General features: G+C 53.9%; 2 protein-coding genes across 10 annotated transcripts in view; one reads left to right on the top strand and one right to left on the bottom strand.

Moving 5' to 3' along the window:
- Window positions 1–281: 281 nt before the first annotated feature.
- Window positions 282–3,856, bottom strand: CKMT1A (creatine kinase, mitochondrial 1A). The gene is made up of 8 exons (XM_083870627.1): window positions 3,679–3,856; window positions 3,296–3,391; window positions 2,957–3,178; window positions 2,363–2,448; window positions 1,328–1,451; window positions 1,074–1,208; window positions 638–763; window positions 282–472 (listed from the first exon to the last, which is right to left on the bottom strand). Exons 1-8 carry the CDS (start codon window positions 3,838–3,840, stop codon window positions 356–358), a joined length of 1,068 nt encoding a protein of 355 aa, XP_083726753.1. The 5' UTR covers window positions 3,841–3,856; the 3' UTR covers window positions 282–355.
- Window positions 3,857–9,672: 5,816 nt separating this feature from the next.
- Window positions 9,673–24,615, top strand: part of PPIP5K1 (diphosphoinositol pentakisphosphate kinase 1) — a 45,202-nt gene continuing 30,259 nt past the window's right edge. For 4 of the 9 annotated variants that reach the window (XM_083870613.1, XM_083870608.1, XM_083870615.1 and 1 more), the window contains exons 1-17: window positions 9,673–9,714; window positions 13,315–13,482; window positions 13,767–13,941; window positions 14,441–14,636; window positions 14,729–14,819; window positions 15,613–15,698; window positions 15,930–16,084; window positions 17,078–17,179; window positions 17,448–17,609; window positions 18,693–18,814; window positions 19,270–19,371; window positions 20,088–20,174; window positions 20,616–20,691; window positions 21,202–21,311; window positions 21,655–21,740; window positions 22,017–22,145; window positions 24,109–24,230. In XM_083870613.1, the coding sequence (XP_083726739.1) occupies window positions 13,795–13,941; window positions 14,441–14,636; window positions 14,729–14,819; window positions 15,613–15,698; window positions 15,930–16,084; window positions 17,078–17,179; window positions 17,448–17,609; window positions 18,693–18,814; window positions 19,270–19,371; window positions 20,088–20,174; window positions 20,616–20,691; window positions 21,202–21,311; window positions 21,655–21,740; window positions 22,017–22,145; window positions 24,109–24,230 (1,773 nt within the window). In that variant the 5' untranslated portion in view covers window positions 9,673–9,714; window positions 13,315–13,482; window positions 13,767–13,794. Of the gene's footprint in view, window positions 9,715–11,258; window positions 12,154–13,314; window positions 13,489–13,766; window positions 13,942–14,440; window positions 14,637–14,728; window positions 14,820–15,612; window positions 15,699–15,929; window positions 16,085–17,077; window positions 17,180–17,447; window positions 17,610–18,692; window positions 18,815–19,269; window positions 19,372–20,087; window positions 20,175–20,615; window positions 20,692–21,201; window positions 21,312–21,654; window positions 21,741–22,016; window positions 22,146–24,108; window positions 24,231–24,615 lie in introns of those variants that run through there. The other 5 variants (XM_083870614.1, XM_083870612.1, XM_083870610.1 and 2 more) reach the window with 4 other exon arrangements.

Here is a 24,615-nt window from a genome sequence, read left to right on the forward strand (position 1 = left end):
GAGGCCATGCAGCACCTCCTGGCTCTGCTGCACTGCTCCTGATACCAGCTGGGAGGTGGCCAGGGTGGTTTGGGTGGGGCAGAGGGTGCAGAGCCCGTGTGTGGTGATTGTGAAGCCTTGTGATATGGGAGAAATCTGAGTGGTGCCTCTGCAGGAGGACAAGGTGCTGGGAGGTCAGTGGGGTGGTGAGTACTGGGGTAAGAAGAAGCCCGAGCCATGGCTACAGCAGCGCATGTTTATGGGGTCTGACCTGACGCGTTGTGGGTTACAGGATGCAGCGACATGCTGGGCACAGAGATCGCACAAGCTACAGGGGGACCCGGGTCCCACAGCGCTGGCGCCGCCACGGCCCCGCTCAGTGCCGGAACTGCTGCAGCGGCGAGGGGATGCGGATGTCCTGCCCCTTCTCCAGCCGCCGCTCACAGTCGATCAGGTAATTCACGCCATCTATCACCAGCTGCACCAGTTCCACCTGCACCAGAAGCACAGATGTGACTGAGGGACTGTCCTGGAGCCGCACCACTTGGCCAGTCCTGCTGCGTGCAGGGTGGCACTGCCACTCCCAGCACCCACATGCTGGCCCCACCACATGTGGACCCCTAGAGAACCTTCCTCCCCAGCTCTGTCTGGCACCCACCTCTGACTTCCCCAGACGGTCCAAGTTGGAGATGTCAAAGACGCCGCCTACGGCTGCAGTGTCCACACCACCTGTCCCACGCTTCTGTAGCCGGAGGTTCTCTAGGATCTTAGGGAAGCGGCTGTCCTGGTGCCCAGAGAAAGTGTCAGTGCTCAGCAGGACCAACAACAAGGGAGTCGGGTCTCTGTAGCTGAATGCTCTCTAGGGTAGCCCCTGTTGCTTACAGGATCTTATCAGTGGGTCACCAACCCCACCCAGAGTCCTACCCTGAGCAAACCCAAGCTGACACTTGGGACCCAGGCCTCTCTGGCCAGGAATGCAGGCAGGGGCTGGACCCTATGCCTCCTAGGGGAACATGAGTGTGGTCCAGGACTGGGTCCCATGCTGTCCTGCACCTTTGTGGCTGAGCTCCCCACAAAACTGGCCATGGTAATACCTTGCTGAGCAACGGCAGCTTGATGTGGACACCTGCTCGCAGCCCCGTGCCCAGGTTAGAGGGACAGGTCAGGATGTAACCCAGCCGCTCATTCCACATAAACTCCCAGCCTCGCTCCTGGATTAGCCGCTCCACCTGAGTTAGAGACACAAGCAGTTGTTCAGCCCTGGCCAGGAGCACCCAGAAGAGGCCTAGCACCACAGGAGCCCTGCCTGTTTATGGGGCTGGCACAGCAGAAGCTGTTGGACACTCACCTCCTTTAGGCCCCGGCAGAACCGCTCAAAAACGCGCTTCATGTTTCCCCCCTTCTCCATGGAGATGACACGTGTGTGGTCCTCCTCATTGATCCAGATCAAGAAAGTCTTCTGGTGGTTGTGCCTAGGGACAGGACAGTGTTTGGCTGTGCTGGCAGCTTGCAGAGACCCTGTGCCCACCCACCTGTGCCCCTTCTGCCCCTGCCACTGTGGTGCCAGTGCTGCCCTTGGTTCCAGTGTGCTGACTGCACCAGGGTGGGCAGCCAGAAGATGCTCCTGGGGATGGTCCCAAGCCCATCCACATGTATCACTGCCAGTGATGGGAGCTGTCTGCAGTGCCTTGGGCACAGGCAAGTGCCAGCATGGTGGTGACTCAACCAGGACTGGGGATGCGAGCATGGCTCCTGCACTATGCAGGCAGCAGGAGGGGGCTTGTGAGGCATGGAGAGTGTACTGGAGGGCTGGGTTAGGTGCAGCTGGAGCTGGGGACTGTGTGTGCTCTGGAGATGTTTTCCATATAAAGGCACAGCATCAGCGAGGGTGGCATGGGCAGACACACGTGCTCTGCAGGAGTGTGAGATGTTGCACGGCTGTGCAAAGATGCTGGGAGGGAGCAGTAAGATGTGACTGCAGCAGGCTAGGTTCAGTGTCACATAGAGTGTGCAGAAGCCAGGAGTGGTGGGGATTGCCCATGGAGCAGAAGGCAATTACAGGTTTTTGGCAGCCTTAGAGTGCAAGGTGCTGCAGGATGGTGAGAGCAGGCAGGATTGACAGCTGGTATTGGCTCCACAGTCCCTCTTTCCAATACTGTGTGTGGTTTGCATAGGGAACAGTGACTGCTCACAGTGGTGCACAAGGAGCTCCCAGGTGAGGCCACAGAACCCGTGGTGAGCACAGCCCAGGGGCACTGGTGCCATGTGCTAGGGTCTGTGGCATGGCAAATATGGGAAACAAGGGTGGCAGGGCTGAGACAGGTGGAGCAGTACTGTCCCCTCCATCTCTGCCCTGCTGCCCAGTGCCAGGGCAGAACCTCACCAGATCCCTCGGGCGTCAGGCCAGTCCCGAGCCATTCCTGCTGCTGTCAGGAGCGGGGACACCGGCTTGTCAAAGAGGAAGTGGTCCTGGAGGGAGGCAGAATTCATGGGCTCAGCCAGGCTGCATGACGAGCCAGGGCACCCTCACTGGTTACAGTACTCCATGTCTCACTGGTCCCATCTGCCATGCAGGAGATTCACTGCAGCTCTCCCAGACAGGGCACCCGTGGGCAGGACCCCTTGCATTCCTGGCCCAGGAGGCAGAAGGGTGCTGATGCACAGCCCATCCTGTGCCAGGGGCTGGTGGGGCACCAGCTGTGTGCCACAAGCCCACCTTCCTCTGGGCATGGGCAGGGAAATGGGGGCAAGAGTCAGAGGTGGCCATGAACTGCTGGGGCTGAGTTCAGAGAGCTCCTGGCTCATGAGGGCTGAGCAGCACTGTGCTGTTGGGCTGCCTTGATAGGGTGGGGGTTCTGGTTAAAGAAGCCAGCAGAGCTGCAAAAGGAGGATGCAACCTCCCAGAGAGGCAGTGCCAGGAAGGGGCCTTGCTCTGCATGCACCCGGGGAGGGCTGGTCAGGAGCTGCACTGACTCACATCAATGAGCTGCTGTTGCTCCTTCTCAGTCATCTCGCTGAGGCGATAGTACCGGCCCGCCAGGTCCCCGGTGAGGCCATTCAGCGCATCCACAGTCACTTTCTCCACCTCTCGTCTCTCAGCACGGGTGCAGGCTGGCGGCAGGCTCAGGCCACGGATGCTGCGCCCAGTCCGGACCCGGGAGGAGAGCACATAACGCTCATCAAACTGGCCAAACTTTATCTGGAATAGACAGGAGCCACGGGGTATTCATGGGGTGGCCCTGGTGCTGGTAGGGCCCTGCCCCCAAGGCCCAAGGAAGGACACCCGCGTGCAGCATCACTGTCTCAGCTTCTGCACCTTTGTGGCGTCCAGGTCTGTGACGTGTTTCATGGTGCGGGGGTTGTATCCATTGTGCCTCTCCTGAATCACGGGGTCAAACAGGTCAGCAAACACCTGGAAGCAAGTGGAACAATGTATGGCAGACCCAGTGTGGGGGACAGTATGTCCTGCTATGCAACAGCAATCTACAGGGTAAGTGGAGCAGGAGGCTGCAGGGCTCCAGGAACAGCTGCTCCAAAGGAGCCCTGTGTCCTGCAGGAGACGTGGAGACTTTCCAGGGGCCTCTCCAGCTGCTCAGGCTGGGCAAGAGAAGGTGGGCAGTAATGCCCCAGGCTGCTGATTGTACCATTGGTACTGGGACTCCTCTGGCTGCTGCAGGCAGGGCTCTGGCTGCCACTCACCTCATAGGTTTCTTCATCACCAGCTACGATACCCACGGTCTTGATGAAGGGGTGGCCAGGGTTGTCGACGCCAGTCTGAATGCACTGGTCCAAGGTCCAGCCATTTGGGGTTGCCTTGTCACAGAGTCTGGCGTAGATGGCTGGCGTCAGGTTGCTGGCCATGCAGTTGTTATGCTTCCGCAGGTCGGGGTACTCAGCACTGTGGGAGGAGACACCAGGGAGTTCTTTGGGGCCAGGGCACCCCAGCACTTGTGCCTGTGCTCCACAGAGACTCTTGGTGCAGGTATGGGCTGGGGAGCTCAGGCTGGCATCAAATACTCTGCTTATCCACAGCAGTTGGGAGCAGGAAGGCAGTTACAGGCCTTGCAGGGCAAGGGCAGGGAGAGCCCCAGCCCAGGGCTGGCACTGAACCAAGCCAAGAGTCCACAGGTAGATCTGGGCCAGTCCTTAGGGAGAGGCTCCTTATCAAACACACAACAGGGCCCCAGGGTGGGAAAACCTGCTAGGTGAGCAGTGGGGCCACGTGAACCCAATCCCCACACTGAGCTGCCAGGGCAGCTGGGCTGCAGAGTGGGGGTCTCACTCCCCTCATCCTCCCCAGGGCTGTCCTGATGCCAGCTCAAATTGAAGGGGGCTGCTCCCTGTCTGTTGATGCAGTGGGTAGGGGAGGCAGGATATGCAGTCTGCAGGGTCCTGGCTTGCTTGACCCCTGGACCCCTGCACCTCTGCCCCCCGGATGCTGTGGGGCAGGAGATTGGCTGACCCTGATCTGCAGCCAGTGGGAACAGCACAGTCCCAGTGCAGTTTATTGCATTAGGGGGATGCTTTACCCTAATCAGCTTAGTGGGAGGCTGTCTCTTGACCTCATTCCCACTTTAGACAAGCTTTGTACTTGTTCTGTGCTCACAGGGAAACTGGCAGGGCAGGACCCTGCCAGCACTTGCCTTGGCCAAATCTTTCTTGAGGGTGCCTCCACTCACCTTAGTGGGACAGCACTGGCCTTGTCAGCCCAGGAGACTACACTAGTGGCTGGAGGGGGTCCTGCATCCCTGAGGACACCCTTCTGAGAGAGGCCTGCTCTGGGGGATGACATAGCTTGGGGGGATCCATGTGCCTGGGCTAGCGCAGGTCTGATTGTTGGGAGCAACAGTCAGACATCAGCACTACCAGCCAGTCCTGGCACCCCCTGTGCTCAGCTCCTGCTCCTGGGCTGAGTGCTCACACTGGGCATTGGTTTTGGCTGCCAGCACCAATCCTGTGCTGCAATGCAGAGCCCTGTGGCTGCCACTGCCTCCTCCCCTGTGTCTGCAGGACAAGGAATGTGGCCCTTTGCCCACGGCTTGGCTACTGCTCATGGCTTCCTGTGCTGTGCAGAAACAAAGGGCTCCCACTGCATCGTGTGGGGAAGCATTAGCAGCTCCTGCCTGGACAAGCAGAAGGAGGCGTTTGCTCCAGACAAGAACTTGTCCCAAGGTTGAGGGGGCTGAGGGCTGCTCCCAACCCACAGACAGACCTGTGCCCTGATGAGATAATCCAGTTGTGAGGCTGACGTGGCACGCATGGGATGCAGCCTGCCCTGGCCTCCTGCACTGCTTCTGCCTCATCATCTGCTGGGCACTGTCTCCCCAGGGTGACACTTGTAAAAATCATTTGCTGATCAGAATGGCTCACTTGGACAAGTTCCTCCACTGCTCAAGCATGGTCATGCTACTGGGCATGCCAGGACCACTTGCTGTGCTCTCTGTGTGACAGAGGATGCCCAGGAGCCATAGAGGTTCCTAAGGAAAGCCAGCTTACTCCCAGCAGGCAGGTGACTGCTATGGGTTGAAGCATGCTGTCGGCCACAGCTGCCTACACCTTCTCTGAGGTGTTCAGCATCCAAACCCTGAGACTCCAGGCTCTGCCTGCAGGTGCTGTGCCTACTGCAGTGCTGGCTGAGCACCTGGTTGGAGTGCACCCTCCCCTGAACAGCCTCAGACCACAGCCAGCAAATAGGGGCAGCCTCTCTTCAGCCTTTCTAGAGCACCTGAACTTGGATGGATGTTGCCAGGACCAGCTGGGTAGTGCTGGGGTGAAGGTCCTGAGCTCCTGGTGCCCCAGAGCCAGTGGGGGAGGCTGTGTCCAGGCTGCCACTGGTGCCATCAGTGGCACCACAATCCTGCCAGGTGCTCAGGGTGTCCAGGAGTCCTCTGTCATAGTGCCAAGATGATGCTGCATCTGGGCTGCTTTAACCCCTTGGTTTTGGTCCCCAAGGCTGGTTTTAAAACTATGGCTATTTCAGCACCATCTATTCTGTTCCCACAAACAAAATTTTTGTTTTGTGCCACAGCACTGCGTGATATCTTAAAAATCTTTTCCAACCTCAATGATTCCGTGATTCGATGGTTCTGTGGTATTGTGGGCTCCTGCCCGGCTGCAGAGGCTGGAAGTGTGGATGTCTGCCAGGAGTCCAGCTCAGCACTGCCGCCCACACTGTCCTGTGCTCACCTCAGCCTGCCGTCCTGCCCCTGACCTCGGGGTGCAGCTGCCTGCAGCAGCTGCCCTCTCTGCCCTTGAGCATCAGGTGTCTGACCCCAGAGCAGACCTGCCCAGCAGCCAGCAGGGATTATTACCCCTTGGTTTACTGACTGGGCAGCTTCTCCAGAAGTGACAGCCACTGCACCTCCCCACAGCTCTTCACCTCTAATGTGGCAGCCTCCAGTGCCCTTCCTGGCATCACTGGCTCGAGGTGCCCAGGCCACACATGGGCTCTAGAGAGCATGGGGGTGTGTGGGGTGAGCAGCAGACCCTGGATCTGGGAGCTGGCAGGCAGCCAAGCATGAAACTTGCTTACCCAGCGAGGAGGGGGCTTAGGCTTTGTCTGGAGATGTTTTGGCAGGGAGCCCCAAAGTGGTGACCCAAACGTGGTGCCATGCCTGTCATAGGATCCACCTGGCAGAAGCCACAGGGTGCCCGTGTCTCCTGAGGTGGGAGTGCCTGTGCCCTCCCAGCACGGCCATTCATACTACAAGTGCCTCCGACAGGAGGCTGTAGAGTGTTGCTCAGACCCCTCAGGGCTGCTGCCAATGTCTCTTGTTTTTTAACTTAAAGACTAGAGGGGAAAAATCCTCGGGCAAGTCGGCTACAGAGTGAGGGATTGCAGCTCATCCGTAGGGCTCTGTCCAGGTTCAAGTGTCAGCACTGTCACAAAACCATTCCCAACTGAACAGAACCCCCAGGAGCCTCAGTTTAGAGCTTTCAGCCACAGCCCCACCTTGACTTCATCCCCTCCTGACCTGATGTCTGTGTCTCTGCAGTTGTTCAGAAAGCTGTAAAACACACCCCTCTTGGGAGGTAAATAATCAATAACATCCGGCCTTTGTAATTCTATAAACTCACTCCATTTCTGTCCCTGACATTCTTTAGCCCAGCGTAGCCTGCCAGAGCCCCGGTGCCAGCTCCCCGTGAGCCCTCCACATGCCCAGGGTTCCCAGCCTGCAATGCAGCACCGCAACACACCGCTCTGACTGTGGCGTTTGGTGCAGGGATGGCAGCAGCTGCCTGCCTTCGGAGCAGCAGCGTGCTGCCTTCTTCCCACCGTGCTCCTTCCCTGTGCACAGCCTCTGCCGGCATTGGGATGGGCAGGAAAACTCGGTCTTCCTTTTCCTGGCCCACCTCTAGGATGTACCAAGCCAAGCAGCTGTTGCCAGCGTAAGGACTGGCTGGTGGCCACCGTGTCCCTCTCCCCTTCTGGCCCTGCCCCCATTCCTACTCAGCCCAGCTCTTGTGAGACACAGGTAGCTCTTGCATCCAGTCCTGCCTGGTGCTGTGTCCCTCTGTGCTCCCCAGGGCTGGCAGCACAAACACTGGGCAGGACCATCCTCTGTCTCCTCCACGCCGCTTGACACGGCCAGTGATGGTGAGTGGGACCATGGGAATGTGAGGCACTGGCCCTCCTGGCCTGGCCGGGCTCCCTGGGGCAGCAAAGAGCCGTTTGGAGGGGAGTGGCATGAGAGCTTTTGGTTTAGAGCTTGAACCTTAGCACTGTGCTGGAGCTGTGACACTTATCTGGCTTAAGGGATCAGGAACCGGGTGTGCAAATAGGGCCAGGGCTCTTGCAGAGCCAGCATTACCTCAAAAGCACCCCTAAGCCAGCCCGTGGCCATGTATGCACCCACTTGGCCCAGCTCAACTCTGTGCCCACCTCCCACAAGTCCCGATTGCACATTTCATTATCATCCAAAATCTCCCCATGGGGCCGCTTGCTCAGCACCCACAGACCCCTCCAGTTGTCCCTTTAAAAACTGGCCCGGAGCGGGAAGAGCCAGGAGCTGCCAGCAAAGCTTTTCTTTTGAATAGAGGAGTCCCTGTCCCAAGGCAGCGCGTGGGAAGGCTGGAACGGCCAGAGGAGCCGGGCCAGGGCTGCTCCGACAGCAGCTCCCACAGCCAGAGATCCCGGGGGCTCTGCCAGCAGGACAAAACGGACCCTTGGCTTCATCCTGTTCCTCCCAGGACATTGGCAGAGCCTCCCTGGCTCCTGAGCCTGGGGAACATCCCCGCGGGCCCCGGCAGTCCCGGCGCTGCTGCCCCCAAACAACCCCCTCTCTGCCCTCCAGGGAAGCCCCCGGGACCCCAATCCCGCTGTCAGGCGTTTGTCCCTCCCGCCCTCGCACGTCCCGGTGCTGCGGGGCCCGGGGCAGCTCCGGGGCTCCGTGCCCGGGCAGGGGATGTGCCCCCGGACAGGGGATGTGCCCCCGCAGCCCCCACAGCCCCCGCCAGCCGTGCGGGGGGCCCGCGGCAGCCCCGGCCAGCCCGGAGAGCCGGGACCCGCTCTGGCCCCCGCGGGACGCCCCCGGGCGCGGATGTGCCGTGTCCCTGTGCCCGGGGCCGGTGACCGGCAGCCCGGGGCGGGTCCAGCACGGCCGAGTCCCCGCCGTGCCCCGGGTTCTGTTCGGGCCCTCCCGGTCCTTCCCGGCCCCGCGAGCTGCCCCGGCCCCGCCGCCCGGGCTCGATGGGGGCACCGCCGCCCCCCGGTGCCGGTGCCGGTGCCGCAGGGCTCGCCCCCGCCCGCCGCCCCCGCCGCCCGCGCACGTTACCTGGGCGGGTACCGGCGGCGCTGACGGTCCCCCGCGCTGACCGAGTCCCGGGCGAGGAGGAAACCGGCGGCGAGAGACCCCGCGCCCACCATGGCCAGCAGGCCGGCGGAGCGGCGGGCGGACAGAGCGCGGGCGAAGGTGCCGGCCATGGCGAGCGGAGCGGAGCGGCGGACAGACGTGAGGGGAATGGGAACGGGAGCGGGAGCGGCGGCGGGAGCCGGGGGCGGGGAGCGGCGGGCACGGGGGGGCCCGGGGGGGATGGCGGCACCGCCACCTGCTCGCCCGCCCCGCCCCGCCCCGCCCCGCCGGGCCCGCCGCTTTCAGCACCGCTCGCCGGACAGCGCCGGAGGGGCGGCTGTGCCGAGCCGGGCCCGCACCGGGCCCGCACCGGGACCGCACCGGGACCGCACGGGCCCCGCACCCCGGAGCCCCTCCCGGGGCGGGCGGGTCAGTCAAAGCTCCTCCACCTGACACCGGGAGCGGCGACCGCGGCTCCTCGACGGGATGCGGCCCGCGTTGGCTCGCGGGGTCGAGGGCCTGTTTTCTGCGGTCACCAGCGCTCCCGCAGCGCTCCGTGCCCGCCACACCGGCGGGGCCGCGCTGGGGGCCGGGGAGCGCGCCGCGTTCGCCGCCGCAAACCTCCGAGGGCCGGGAGCTGCTGGCGCACCGCCGGGCCGCTCTGGCGCTCGGGGCGCGGCCGCTGGGCAGACCCGCGCGCCCAACCGCTCCAGCCGCGCTCCCGGCCCGGCGCGGGCCCGTGTTCGCCGGTACCGGGGCCGCCCCACGTGCGCGCCCGCCCGCGCTGCAGCGCCCGCCGCCGCCGCCAGGGGCCGCCACGCCGCGCCCGCGACCGTCCCGACCGGGCCGCCTCCTCCGCGCCGATTGGCCGCCGGCCGCCGTCAGCAGGCGGTGATTGGCCGGCGGCGGCGCGTGCCGCGCAGGGTGCGCTCGGAGGCCGCAGGTGAGCGGAGCGAAATGGCGGCGGCTGGCGTGGCGCCCCCTGCTGCCCGCGGCGGGGCCGGGGCCGGGGCGGCCGAGGGGCCGGGTCACGGAGCGAACCGAAGGACGCTTAAGGCGGGGAGGGGTAGGGGCAGGGGCGGCCGGTCCCGCCGCTGCTGGGCCCTGTTTGTCGGCGGCTGTCGGGGAGCGCCGGGCGGGCGGCAGCGGCGGCGCGGCCCGGTCCGGTGCCGCCCTCACGGCTCGGGGCCGCCGCTCGCCTGTGCCCGCCGGGCCCTCACGGCGGGTCCGGTCCCTCACGGCGAGCGGCGGGCGAGCCTCGTCCAGGCCGCTCGGGGCCTGTTCGTGCCGGCCCGTGCCGGTGCCCGCCCGCTTCGCCCTGGCCGCGGTGGCGCCGCTGTCCCGGGCCGGTCCCGGCCCTGCTGTGCCCCTGCCGCGCTCCCCGGGGCCGGGGGCTCTCCCGGGCCGGGCGGACCGGTGTTTGTGAAGCCGCCGCGGGGGAGAACGGCAGCGGCCGCCCTGCAATAAACCCTCAGGAACAGCGACCGCGTCGGGGGAATTCCTGCGCTGAGGAGTTTCCCGCTTTACAGGTCTCACGAGTCTGGTCAAATATTTGGTTATCAGCAGTGTAAGGTCTCGGCGGTGTGCGGTGTTACTCTCGGGGTGAACCGAGGGACTGCCTCGCTCTGCCCCGCGCTCGGGTTTGCAGCTCTTGGTGTGTTCGGCCTCGCTGAAAGCTTGAACAGACCGAACTTGGCTTCAGCTTCCTGGCCGAAAGGTCAAGGTGAACACCTTGAATGCCCGTGTTACCAGAACACAGGGGTTTCTCTGATATTCTGATATACCATGTTCATATAGTTTTAATTATTAACCCTAGAATAGGTGATGGTTCTGTTCTGAGGCAAGTAAGTGCCCGTGATAAGAGCACAGCTTTCACCATTTTGAAGTATGGATTTAATCTTGGTGCAAACAGCCCTTGTAACAGTGGAAGTGGCTCTCTGTGTGTCACTGGTCATACAAAGGTGTGTTACTGGTCCTGTGTGCAAAGGTACTTCACTGCTCAGGGTCTGAGCTTTCAGGGTTGGGTTTTTTGGATGGTTGGTTAGTTGTAGGGCCATCAGTAATTTCAGGTAGTTCTACAAGACGTTGCCAGCATTAGTGTTTTAAAATGCCAGCTATGTGTATTCACAGAGTTGTGATCCTGCACTTACTTGACCTGGCTTGGCAAGGCTGTGGGTCTCTGAAGTTGGATCATGTTTGCAGGGTTTCTGCGTGCCAGGGTAACCCGAATTCCTGCTGCTGGCATATGATGAGCCATGTTCCTGTCCATCAGCCCGGCACTACAGAGATAGCACCTGCATCTGCACCTTTTGTTTAAAAACTGAAATGAAACAAAACCCTGACCTGCAAACCCACTCTTTGATTGGTTAACGCCACACTGAGTACAAACTTAATACAAGACCTAATCACACCTTCCCTCTTAAACGTCTGGTACCTCACAAACAGGACAGAAAGAATCTCTTTACTTTGTGAGCACTCTTATCTGAACAGCGCTGGAATGATCTGTTGGGGAACCGGAAAACAATTTACTATCTTGTTTCTTATCAGTAATACAGGGCAATCTCGGGAGCTGAATCAGTCCCAGGCCATCAGAGGCAAGGTCTGTGGCTCCATTTAGGGCTGTGTCTCAGCAGATTCGGATTGCTCATTGGGTAATTATGGTAACCTTTGGTAGGACTGTGCAGCAGATCACAGTTGCCCTTCTTGGAAATGCAGCAGGAAAGTCTTTAGTTGCAGTGGCTGGCATGTACTTCCTTCTGTATCTGTGACCAAGTCTGAATATTGTGACTCAAAGCCAGAATCATCCTTACCTTTTGTGTGCGTGTGCCAGAGCCTCATTAATCTTCTGTTGTTGCTTGGTGTAAGTCTATGGTAAGGGATCTGCTTTTCAGAAAATCTAGGAAAAGGCCTGGTTAAGCCTCTCCCCACACCTGAAATGAGGCATTCCTTATTAACATCATGGACGTGCCTGTACTGTCAGTGGCTCCATCTTCAGTGAGGCTCTAAGTTTTTACCTGACGTGAGTGTGGTGTGTCATGGCCTTGAAACAGAGCTATAGAGCAAGGAAGAGGCTTTTTTCTCTGAAATAGGAGGAGGAATATAGACAAGTTGTTGCTTTCTGAGTTCTTAGGGCAAAGGTTTTCCAGCTACTTGATCTGGTTTTTTTCCAGGAGGGAGGGGAGAGTAGGGGATTGGAGAAAATAACCCTCCTCCTCCTTTTGCATGGTTTGCTTCACTTCATTAAATCATCAGCTATCAGCTGATACTGTACCTGCTGAGGGCTTTCAGTGCCAGATGTGTGCTGTGCTTTGAGGATTTTGTGGGAACAGCAGCACTGGGCTCGGTGCATGGGACTGAGATGGAGGAGATCATCTTTGGTGTGGTATGTACAAAGTCCAGGCTTGCTGTGTGTGCCCTGTGTGGTTTCTCTTGGGTTGACGTCCACTCCCCCAGTGGATCCAGCATGATTGCTAATGAGCTTGTGAGCAACCAGTGCCTGGTAGTGTGGCTGCACGTCCTTGTTCTTCTGCTCCAGTGCTTTCTCTGAACACTCACCTGTTACATTTCCTGCCCTTTCTGGCACCACGCTGTCTTCCTGCCTGGAGGCCTGCAGTAAGAATAAGTATCCTTATTTCCAAGGGGATTTCACAGCTGGGTTGCTCTGTGTCTTTTGCATTTCCCACCCTGCTCAGGTGAATTAAGGCAATCTTCTGTTGTGTTCCCAGTGAGAGGATTCTCACCTGCCCTGATGCCGTTCTGGCAGCAGGCTGATGGCTTTGGGGTGTGCCTCTTATTGTTGCTGGAGGACTGGGAACTGACAGCTCTGTGTGGCAATGCAGTCTTCTGCTGTGTCCTGGCTGTAAGGGAAGGCATCACTGAAGAGGAAATTCAGTAACTCCAAATCTAGGGAATGCTGGAAATCATGTGAGAATATGAGAAGCAATGGCAGAGAGTGTCTCATGTCCAGTTTTAGGAGGTACTTGATAAGTGTTCACAATGTCCTCTCCTCATCGTTGCCATTATGCAGGAGGATGATTTTGGCTACTTTATAATTAGGAAAAGCACAATGAGAGACACCTGCTTGACGCTGTGGGTGGAGCTTAGGTCAATGGTGAACAGCTGTGTCCTTGGCACGTGCAGGTCAGTTGAATGGTGTGTTCAGACTCTGTCCCCTCTGGGGCTGGCAGTGCTTTTGAAGGTGACAGTGGAGGACACGCTCCTTTCCTGGCATCTCTAACTCACAGCATATATTCAGCAGGTGGTCACTGGGGGCGATTGTTCCACTCTGCTCTGCACTGGTCATAGCACTAAGCCTGTCTAAGTTCAAGAAGCCTGTGGACAATGCTCTCAGGCACATGGTGGGGTTCTTGGGATGTCTGTACAGGGCCTGGAGCTGGACTCAAACCCAGACACCCTGACCTGCAACCCAAACTGTTGCTGATGCTCCCTCTGTGTCTTCTTTCCCTGCCACAGAGTTTTCACTTGTTTTTTCTCCTCCCTGCAAACTCCTTCACCTCTCAAACTGTCCTCTCTGTTACTGTAGGTCTTCTTGAGCTGAAATGATGAAAATTGGCAATTGGAAAATCACTGTCACTGACCTGAGCTTTATCCTGCCTTCTGGAGTCCCAGTTGATGTCGTTGGCCATATGAGTCTGCAGGAGTGTCCCCTGTCCCTGTCCTTGATTTAGGCAGCGGCTGGACATGCATCACTGTAAGGGTTAGAGGATTTCAGTGCTGGTGGTGACACCATCCCAGTGCAAGGGGGTTAATTGCAAAATGGAGCTGCTTATCTAAAATGATCCAGAATTCCAGATCCCCTCCCACCCTGAGAGTGTCTTGCTGTTCCCTCTTTTTGCGCTGGGTAGCACTTTCCCCGGGCTCCCTCGTGCTGGTTCAGTCCCTGCCCTCCCCACCATCACTTGCTTCCATCATGCAGCTGGCCTGGGGCTGCCCTGCATCTGACCTCTCACTCCCTTTTGCACACTGTAATTCCAGAGCGGGATGGTCGGCCACCAAAGCTGCAATGTCGTCCCTGACGACCTCCAGTGAAGGAGAGAACTCCACTCCCAGGTTTGTTGTCGGTTCCAGAGATGATGAGACAGAATTTCTGGGATCAAACATGAAGACAGACGAAACCGATTTCTTTGAAGATGATGAAGAGGAGGAATCGGTAAGGAGGTCCCGGCATTCTGGGCTGGAGCACCTGTATGGGATCCCTGGGTCTCATACAGGTTTTGCATGGTTACTGCTGGGGCTGCAGGTAGTTGGGTCTGCAGGGGACACAGCACCTGGCTGTGTGGCACAGCTGTGGGACATGGCAGTGGCATTCATGACAGGACACATTGCATTGTGCAGTCGTCCTCACTGCCTCAGGAAATCTAGCTTTTTTTGCAAGTCTGATTTGGGAAAAATAGTGGATTTCTTTGTTCTAGAGACTTAACCTGACACTCCTGTAAACCTTTCTGTTTTGCTAGGGAATTTTTTGAGGAAAACTCTGGCACCTGTGAAAAGGGCAAAGGTGTCTCTGCAGAAAGAAAACATTCATTTTTTTCTGTAACCTCCAGGAACAGGACACAGAAAAAATTATCACCAGCTCCTAACTGCTTTTTGCCCCTATTCAGTGTTACATTAAATGCTACTTAATGGATCTCTGTCTTCCCCTCTGTCAGCCACCAGAACGGCAGATCGTGGTGGGAATCTGTGCCATGACCAAAAAGTCCAAGTCAAAGCCCATGACACAGATTCTGGAACGTCTGTGCAAGTTTGAGTACATCACAGTGGTGATCATGGGGGAGGATGTTATTCTGAATGAACCAGTAGAGAACTGGCCCTCTTGTGACTGCCTGATATCCTTCCACTCCAAAGGTAACCCATCTCTAGCAGTCCTTAGCCTGCTTGAGCTGTGGGCAATGGAGTTTCCTTTCAGCCTTCCCCTCTGTCCTCACCCTGTATTTCAGGATTCCCCCTGGATAAGGCAGTTGCTTATGCCAAGCTGTGCAAGCCATTTCTGATCAACGACCTTGATATGCAGTATTACATCCAGGACAGGTGGGTGTCTGTGAGCCGCTAAAGCCCCTTCCCTCTTCTTCTGATTCTTCTCAGTGTGCAGTGGAGACTTTATTTTTCTGGTCAAAAAGAAGTGAGATGAGGAAGAAGGGAACCTTAGCAGTGGCTTTTTGGGGTTTCTTCAAAGCATGGAGGGGAATGGCTTTGAGGATAAAACTGTTGAGACCATGTAAAGCCATGCTTTGTTTTCTGGTGTAAATGTAAGGAGTGGCTGGGATGTAGGGATTGGAAGAGTTCTTACAGAACAAGGCTGCCATGACTAAAGCAAAAGGACCAGTCTCTAAGCAGGAGAGCCAAGTGGTGAGATGGGGCTCTAGATCAGAAGTTGGGAGCAAGGCTGGGTCAGAATCCGTGGAGCATGTGGTGGTCAGACATGTGAGGTTTCTCAGTCATCTGTTGGTAGAGGCCACCAGCAGCCACGTACCTCAGCTCTTATACCCAGGCTGCTTTGGCTGTGTGTGAGTAGGGCTCCCAACAGATCCTAAACATCCTGCCTTGTCTTTGGAGTGGTGAGCAGTGTTATGTGGGTGCTGGCAGCCATCCCAAGGTGTAACTAGTGAAAGAACTGGGGTTTGCCACTTGACACAAGATAAAAGAAAGCTCCTGCTGCTTCTGCCAGTCCTGGGCACTGGACGGCTCTGCATGACAGGCAGTCTGTCTTGATGCTTTTTTGTGTTCATATGACTGTGTTCTTCATCAGTGGAAGCAAACTCTTTCCCTTGATGTGTACTGAGGGCCTTCTAAACTCTTCTGTCACTGCTTCTGTCCTCTACAGGCGTGAAGTGTATCGGATCCTTCAGGAGGAGGGAATAGACCTGCCCCGCTATGCCGTGCTCAATCGAGATCCTGACAGACCAGAAGGTTGGTGTCCAACCTCTACTGAAAGCCATTTCCCCAGGCTCTGCTATTTAAGATAGTCTGCAGAGGACAGATACTGGCAGTCACCTCAAAGAGGCCTGACTCATAAGTCTCTTGGGGTTTTTTGTGGGCAAAGATCCCAACAGCAAAACTGATGGGCCTGGAAGGGACTGTGGCTCTGCATTAGGACTGTCACACCTTTCCTGATGAGCTGCTGCTGTGCTCTGTCTTCAGAGTGCAACTTGGTGGAAGGAGAGGACCATGTGGAGGTAAACGGAGCTGTTTTCCCAAAGCCATTTGTAGAGAAGCCAGTCAGTGCTGAAGACCACAATGTGTATATTTACTACCCGACGTCAGCAGGTGGGGGCAGCCAGCGGCTCTTCCGTAAGGTGAGGAGGGGTCTCCAGAGCTGGTGTTGGAACCAACAGATCTGAGACCCATGTACGTGGCTTCAGGAAGGAATGTTGGGGCAGGTGATGGGGAAAGGAAGGTTTTGTGTTGGGGAACTTTAGACTTTCTTAGAACTTTTAGTTCAACCCCATCTACCTGGGAACCACAGGACATATTTTAGTTGTAGTGCAGACTTCACCTTTTCCGTCCTCTTGGTGACCTTTATCCTGTAGTCATGGAGCACTGTGTCCCTTTCTGAATTGTGTGCTGATTTCTCCTGGGTTTATCAAGATTAATTTTTCAAAAAAACGATGTTCCTGTCATTTAACATCATTCTTGCCCTTCCCATTTAGTGTAGCTTGCACACATGATAAAAGCAGTATCTGTTCCTAGATTCCAGGAAATCTGCCCTTACTCACTTCCTCCATTTTGCCAGTGAACAGTTACAGTACCCAGTGATGTATCTTTTTTCCAATCAGTTACACATTTGCCATTATCAATTCTAAAATGATTGTTCCCTTAGGTAAAATACAGGTATGCCTCTTGAGGTTGTATCCAAAGCCTTACTAAACATGAAAACAACATCATCCTAGATGTCAAAAAAATCAGTCATGGTCCTAGAAGGAAGTTAAATTGGTTGGATTATCATCTGTCATAATTTATTTTCATCTGCATATTACTTAGGCTCCTTGCTTTGTAGGTCTTTGTCCACTTTTTTTAGTTCCATAGCCTTGAAGTGACTGGAGACAAATTAATAGTCTAGAATAAGTTTTCTCATCTTTAAAGCCTGGAAAATGGCATATCTGCTGCCTGCATTTTAGTCTCTTTTGTCCTCCATAAATAAGTGTGCTGTAATAGCTGGGGGGGCTGAGATGCTAATCCATTAAGTCTGCTAAATTCTCTACATATGGGATGAAACTATTGCTCTTCTGCTTCAGTCTAAGAAAAGGGTCCCTGTGCTCTTCCCTGAGGTGTTTATTCTGTACTCTCAGATTGGCAGTCGGAGCAGTGTGTACTCCCCAGAGAGCAGTGTGAGGAAGACAGGCTCCTACATTTATGAAGAGTTCATGCCTACGGATGGCACTGATGTAAAGGTAAGGAAAAGCCTGGAATGGTGCCTTCTTTTGTCAGGCCTGGGGGAGCTGAAGGTGCAGCAGTTCTGCTTAGTCCTACTTAGGCTCTGGAATGTGTGTTTAAGCTTTGAGGTGCTGACTGCAGTTTTGGCTCCAAAGAGGGGAGTGGGTGCTCTGTAGATGACACCAGGAGGAATGTGTGAGACCATCTCATCTCCTTTTCTGTGTCTGCAGCAGAAATACCTTCTGGAAGCTGCAGTTAAGTCAGGTGTACTCACTCTATTTCCAGGTGTACACTGTTGGGCCAGACTATGCCCATGCAGAGGCTCGCAAGTCCCCTGCCTTGGATGGGAAAGTGGAGCGGGACAGTGAAGGGAAGGAAATTCGTTACCCAGTCATGCTGACTGCCATGGAGAAACTCGTTGCCCGTAAAGTCTGTGTAGCCTTTAAGGTTTGTATTTTCTTTCCTGTGCAAGCAGGACTCTACAAATGTCTGGTCTGTGTCAGGGTTGGTGTTAAAACTTGTCCTTCTGGCATGTCTCAGGCATGGCAATCCTCCATGCCTGATGCCAGTTGTGGGTCCTGCTGGCTGTGGCAGTTTGCTGGGCAGAGGTGACTGGGAAGGCAAGAGGGCCTGCAGCAAATGCCCTCTGGGGTGACAGGTGTCTGGTGTCCCACATATATCTGAGCATTAATACTATATCCTGAGCATGCTGCTCTCCATCTGACCTGTGCTCATCCTGTCTTGACTATTTCCTGCTTTTGTTTATGTGGAAAATTTGGTCTTATTTTCTTGGGGATTTTTGTTTGTTTGTTTGTTTTGTTTTGTTGTTTATTTTGCATTTCTGTACTTGTGTTTGGTTCTTTTGTTTATTTGGGCTTTTTGTTTGTCTGATTTTGTTTTTTTTTTTAGTTTTGGGGGTTTTTTTTAAAGGTGACTCTGGTCCAAATTGATGTTTTATTTTACAGTTGTGTAGAGTGAATATGAGTCTAGGTATGGTTCCATGACGTGTTTAGCAGTGTTAATAGAAGAAGCACTGGGCTCCTTGTTCCTGCTCCATTGCATCTGGCACCCCATGTAGTTGGGCTGATGCGGATTTGATCTCTTTTCTACCTTGTAGCCTTTTCCATTTAGTGATGGGTGTCTTTGCCTGCAGCACTTCTTGTCTGTGCTTGTCAGTCTGAATTCAAAATGAATCAGTCAAATTCAAAATTATTTGATTTGATTTGAAAGTAAGAGCAGGATATCCAGGAGCTGCTCTGTTTCAGGCCTTTAGAGCTCTGGGATTGGCCCTGATGGCTTCATCTGGGGGCTTGTGGTTAGGGCCTTTGGTACAGCAGTGAAGGTGTAAATGACTAATGACATGTCTTCACACTTATTCCAGGCTTGTGAGGTGGGCATGGTGTGGAGGGATGGCTGTAGCATCAGTAGGGCTGGACTGGGCAGGGTATGCCCCACTGGCAGGGTAGCTGCTGTCCCCCACTGCTTCCTTCCTGTGTGTCTAAATCCCAGATCCTCTGCTTCCTCCTGCAGCAAACCGTGTGTGGGTTCGACCTCCTGCGGGCCAATGGCCACTCCTTTGTTTGTGATGTGAATGGCTTCAGCTTTGTGAAGAACTCCATGAAGTATTATGATGATTGTGCCAAAATCCTTGGGTATGAACAATCCAAGTTTTGATAAGGTGGTAAGGTAACTCACAGTGAAGTGAAATGAAATGTGGAGTCCTGTTCAGTATGTCAGAGAAGTCTGCAGGTGGTTCATGTGAGTCATTTGTTCAGCAGGTGAAAGCTTGGCTCTTGGAGGAATGGGTTATTTTCAACCCCTGGAGCTCCTGCCTGCATTGGCATTAGCTGTCTTTGTCTATGGCTCGATGTATCTTCCAGGACTTTTCATTGCATGCTAAGCCCAGTTGTGGTATTGGTGATGTGGGGGAAACTGGTACCTCCTTTGGGTTGCCCTTACTAGCCCACAGGGGCATAGGTGTCTCTGCAATGAAAGTGAGGGGGAATTCTCTGGCTCTCCTCACATCTTTCAGCAGGATTGCTAAGGAGGAGGTGGAGAACCAAGGGAATGGATTTTCTTGTGAGTGTTGTGTTTTGGTTTCTTCCAGAAATATAATCATGAGGGAGTTGGCTCCCCAATTTCATATCCCCTGGTCCATCCCAACAGAGGCAGAAGACATCCCCATTGTCCCCACAACTTCAGGCACCATGTGAGTACCTGCCATCTTCTCAAAAGGATGCCAGTGATGGCTACATGAGGGACAAAGTGTGAAAAACCCTGTCCAAGGGCCTGACACCACTAGCAGCATGGCATCCTCCAGCTGCTGTGCTGCTTGCAACCCTGAAATGCCTGTGGAAAGGCTTAGCTATGCACATGGAAGTTGTGACAGGTTGGAGATTACTTGTAGGTTTGATGAATGCAGATGAGCAGTAAGTGAAGAAATTACAGAAACTGCTTACATGGTTTTCCGAGGATCCAAATTCTGCATCAGGACAGGAAACGGGTTAGGACAGAAGCTCTAGCTGGCTGCTACATGGAGAGAGTGCATGTTGAGCTACCAGTGAAATATGTGTAAACATTTAGCTGAAATATTCATATTATCTATATGCTTAGCAGCCCCTCACTTGATACCTTTGGCCTTGCTAGTTTTCTAGCACATAAGGCTAGAAGACCAAAGGCAAAACTTTTTGTGATCCACAGCATAGTTGAACATTGATATGAAACCACTCAACTTGGTAGTGTCTGCAGAGCTTTGACTCTCTGCAGCCAAGGCACTTGTGTCTGGTTTAGTCCGGGAGAAATTCTGCTCCTGCTGAGGAAAGCAGCTGTCAGAATGGAACTGAAAGAGCAATGGGAAGCTACTTCCTGGTGGCAGTTCTGGAGTGTAGGGGGCACATTTGTCATCTCTCTCTTGTGTTTCCCCAGGATGGAGCTTCGCTGTGTTATTGCAGTCATCCGTCATGGAGATCGCACCCCAAAGCAGAAGATGAAGATGGAAGTGAAACATCCCCGGTAAGAGCCAAGGGAAGAAGGTGCTGTGCTGCTGGGAAGGGACGAGGGCCTGTTCTCTAAACCAGGATCAGGAGTGGAGGGCTGAGTGCATAGGAGGGTGTACCTTTTCCTGGCTCATCCAAGCAAATGCTTTCTGACCAGTTGAGAGAGCCCCCTTTCCCCACAAGGATCCTGGCACCTTCTGTGTGAACACTGGAGGGGAGAATGAAGGTGTGGCAGGTGTTGAAAAGGGAAGTGCCCCACTAAATGGGAAGGTAGTATCTACTTCCTGGTTGTATTTTGAAAAACACTAGTTTTTGCAGAATTTCTGAAGCACAGGGAAGAGCCAGCAGCCTGCTGGTTCTCCCTGAAGAACAGAGACTGAATGCACATGTAGGAATGACTCTCCTTGTATTATTGAAACAGCAGAAAATGGATCGACATTCTTTGTTGTCTCTTCAGGTTCTTTGAATTATTTGAGAAATATGATGGTTACAAGACAGGGAAGTTGAAGCTGAAGAAACCAGAGCAGCTTCAGGTGAGGAAGTACATTCTGGGGTTACTGTGTGGGATATGCAGGTAATACAGATCCTGGTGCAAGCCAGTTCTTGGGGAGGATGCAAACCTCCAAAAGGACAACAGTCTGTCACACAGATGCTCCCTGTCTCATCCTGCACCTTGTGCACACTCAGCTGGGTGAGAGTAGGAGAGCAAAACAGAAACTTCTGCTGCCTGATGCCCAACTGGAGGGATGCAGATGACCTGATGCAGTTTGCCCACCAGCTGCTGTTGCCTCTGGTGACAGATGGGTCCATGCTAGGGCCTGGGGCAATTGGAGGCACCTGCTTGGCTCTCAGTAGGGCTGTAGCACAGTGTGGGGATGAAGCAAACTGTAGTGTGAAAGTTTGTCCTGCCTGAGCTGTGTCTTATGAAATGACATGCCTCTGAGGAGTGTCTGCATGGACCTAATACTGGGTGAAGCTGTCAGGAGGCCTTACAGGAGTGCACTGGTGAGTCTGAGGCAGAATTGCTTTCTGCTTTCCAACAGGAAGTGCTGGACATTGCACGGCAGCTTGTGGTGGAGCTGGGAACTCACAGTGATTGTGAAATAGAGGAGAGAAAATCCAAACTGGAACAGCTGAAGAGTGTCTTGGAGATGTAAGAATTCCTATCTTGGGACACTGTGGGTTTGCCTCAGAGCATGTGATATGAAAGCAAGCTGTGCTGCTAGTGCCCTGGCCAGTTGGTTCCCAGAGGTTGGGGTCTCCTCTGTCCCCTGTTAGTAACTGTACATGAAAGGCACCATGCTCCTCACCTTTTCTCCTTGACATCAAAGCCCTGCTTTGGAGAGACAAAAATCATGTTCCTTGGCTATGAGCATTGTAGCAGAAAGTCTCTTGCCTGTGCTGTATTTCTGCTATGTACTGCCTGGGGATCTCTGGGCAAAGGTTGGGAGAAGTTGATTTGTTTCAGTTTTTTTTTTCTCCATCCCTGGTGACAGGTATGGACATTTTTCTGGCATTAACCGTAAGGTTCAGTTGACTTATCTGCCTCATGGACATCCAAAAGCTGCGAGTGAAGATGAAGGTAAAGAAACCTGATGGTGCTATCCTGATCTTTAAGCCCAGAGTTCAGGTGTGGGTGGCTCTACAGGGCTTGCACTTCCAGTTTTGTGAAACTGGAAAAACTTCAAAAACTAGTGACTTTGATTTTCTTACTTGCTGATTTGTTTCTGAGGGATTTTGGGTCAGGCTTGTGTTGAGAACACTCTGCAAGGTGCTGATGACAACCTCCTCTTCTGTCCTCTCCCTCTGCAAGTTCAGATATGAGATCTGATGCAGTGAATACCTGTTTGTCTCCTAGAAGCTCGCCGAGAGCCGTCCCCCTCCCTTCTGCTGGTGCTGAAGTGGGGTGGAGAGCTGACCCCGGCAGGAAGAGTCCAGGCTGAGGAACTGGGACGGGCCTTTCGCTGCATGTATCCTGGAGGCCAAGGTGAGTTTGGCCAGGTACCTCTGGTCCTGCCCCATGGCTGCCAGGCTGCCCAGCCCAGGTGAGGGTTGCTCAGGCATCTGTGACTGTATTCAGCCTCTGGGATTAGTTTTTGTTCTTTTGAGTTGGCATGGTAGGGATAAATAATTCAGGTGGGTTTTGCAGCCAGAGATCCCATAGCTAACCAGAGAGGTTTGTTGTTAAACTTCAGTGTGTCTTGGAGTGCAACAGCTTTCTTTACACAATGTGCCAGTATTCAAAAAAGACAGGTGGTTCTAATAAAGTACATTCTGATGGAGCAAATACAAAATTTATGAATGATTAACAAGGAATTTAGGTCAAATGTAGAGAAAAGAGGAGATCTGTCTTGGAAGACAGATAATTCTGCCCTTAGACAGTAGAATAGGGAGGTAACTTCTCCATATTTTCTCCACCATAATTCTGTGATGCTGAAAAGCATCTAATATATACACAAATCAACAGGAGCTGAAAGGGAAAAAAAAACCCAACCTACTGAGATTGCCTTTGAGTCAGGAGTAATACACTGGATTGATCCAGTGAGTCCAGTACTGGATATGCTTGTCTTTGACTTGTATGTTTAATTAATTCAATTTAATTAATTACATTTCAAATTAATTAGGCAAATTTAAATTGGATTGGAGAAGATTTCCTTCTAGAATAGGAAAGAGTTACCTTTGGTGGAAGAGAATCAGGTCAGGGGACACTTAAGCAAGCTGGATACACGTGAACCCGAGGGCCCTGATGGGCTGCACCCACAGTGCCAAAGGAGCAGGCAGGTGTCCCTGCAAGGCCACTAAGGATTCTCTTTGAAAGGCTCTGGGGATGGGGGAAGGTGCCTGAGGACTGGAGGAGAGGAATTGTTGCTCTTAGCTTCAAAACTGACAAGAAGGAGGGCCCAAGGAACTGCAGCCAGGTCAACTTCAGCACAGTCCCTGAGCTGTTAATGGAGCAGCTAATCCTGGAGATCATTCCTGGGTACATGAAGGATAGGCAGGTGACTGTGAGTAGTCAGCATAGATTCACAAAGGGAAGTCATGTTTAACCAGCCTAATAACCTCCTACAGGGAAGTAACCCCTGTGCTTAGATGAGTCACTGTGAGCAACAGCTTTGTAGACTTCTCCATGTGGCCATTCATGAGGAGGGAGAGATCTTGTTTTGCAGGGAAGTGCTGTGTTCTTGGGTAGCATTTGGTGCCTGGCAGCTTTCCCAAGACATACGTCTGACTTCTGGCTTGTGCCTGTCCTTGTCTGTCAGGGTGTTTCTCTTGAGTTCTGAGCTCAGAGCTGGGAGTGGTGTTCCTGTCTTGTCATACAATGTGACTGGGTACTGTGCAGAATTGCCCTGGGATTCCAGGTAGCAGCAAATAATGACCACTGTCACTCGTTCTGTCTTTGGAGGTCAGACTCAAGAGCTGCAGGAGTTACTTTCCTCCATTACTGATCTGACTCCTGTGGTTGACTCAGCCGTGGGAAATAAACTGGCATTTTGTGCCGTGAGGTAATTGTAGCTGTACAGGATCTGCTTTGGAAACTTCCCTGCTGAACCGCCCTCCCTGCAGTTCTGAGGGCTGCAGGACCTGCTCTCATGCAGAAAACAAGCAGAAGTGATTTTTTTTTTTTTGATACATCTTCATTCTGCACCAGGATATTCAGGCTAGCAGAACTGCTACAGACTGTTCAGTAGCATTTGCTGCAGGATTTGGGCAGCATCAGACTTGACTGGTGAAAGCTCACTTTTTTCCTCAAAATTAACTTTCCCAACTTAAGCAAAGCCTTTCTTACATTTTTAGTCCTTCTGTATAGCTACATAAATGCTGCCTATGCAAGTGACTAATTCTCTACATAACTTTGTTACTACAATAAAGGTTGTTTGTATAAACCAGTATATGAAGCTGATAATTTTACAGGTGTGAGAATATGAATTTTGAGTTGTCCTTGGTTCCAGGCGATTATGCTGGTTTCCCTGGCTGCGGCTTGCTCAGGCTGCACAGCACTTATCGCCATGATCTCAAGATCTACGCCTCAGACGAGGGGAGAGTTCAGATGACAGCAGCAGCTTTTGCAAAGGTCTTTCTTCTCTTTTGGGCATCTGTTTGTTCTGCTTTATTATTCTTAAAATATGCCGGTTCTAAAGGAAACTGTGATGACGTCTTGTGATGAGGAAGGAGTTTTCCTAGGATCTTGACCCTCTCTGTTGGATGGACTGGGATACACTGTGATAATAGCAGGTGTATGGGGCAGTACTGAACATCTGGTGTATTTGCACACACCTGTCACCTTTTATGTCCTGTCCAGGACAGGACTCTGACTCAAGAAGGAGCTATATATGGATTATTGCTGGTGCTTGATGTTAGAGCACACCAGATGTACTGCTGAGTATTGATTGCCTATAGAATGAATGTTTCTGGGGTGTCTGCCCAGCTAGGGGGGTTATTCCTTGCCTGCTGCATTT

The sequence above is a fragment of the Zosterops lateralis genome (genome assembly GCF_965231275.1).
Source record: "Zosterops lateralis genome assembly, chromosome: 13".
NCBI lineage: Eukaryota > Metazoa > Chordata > Aves > Passeriformes > Zosteropidae > Zosterops > Zosterops lateralis.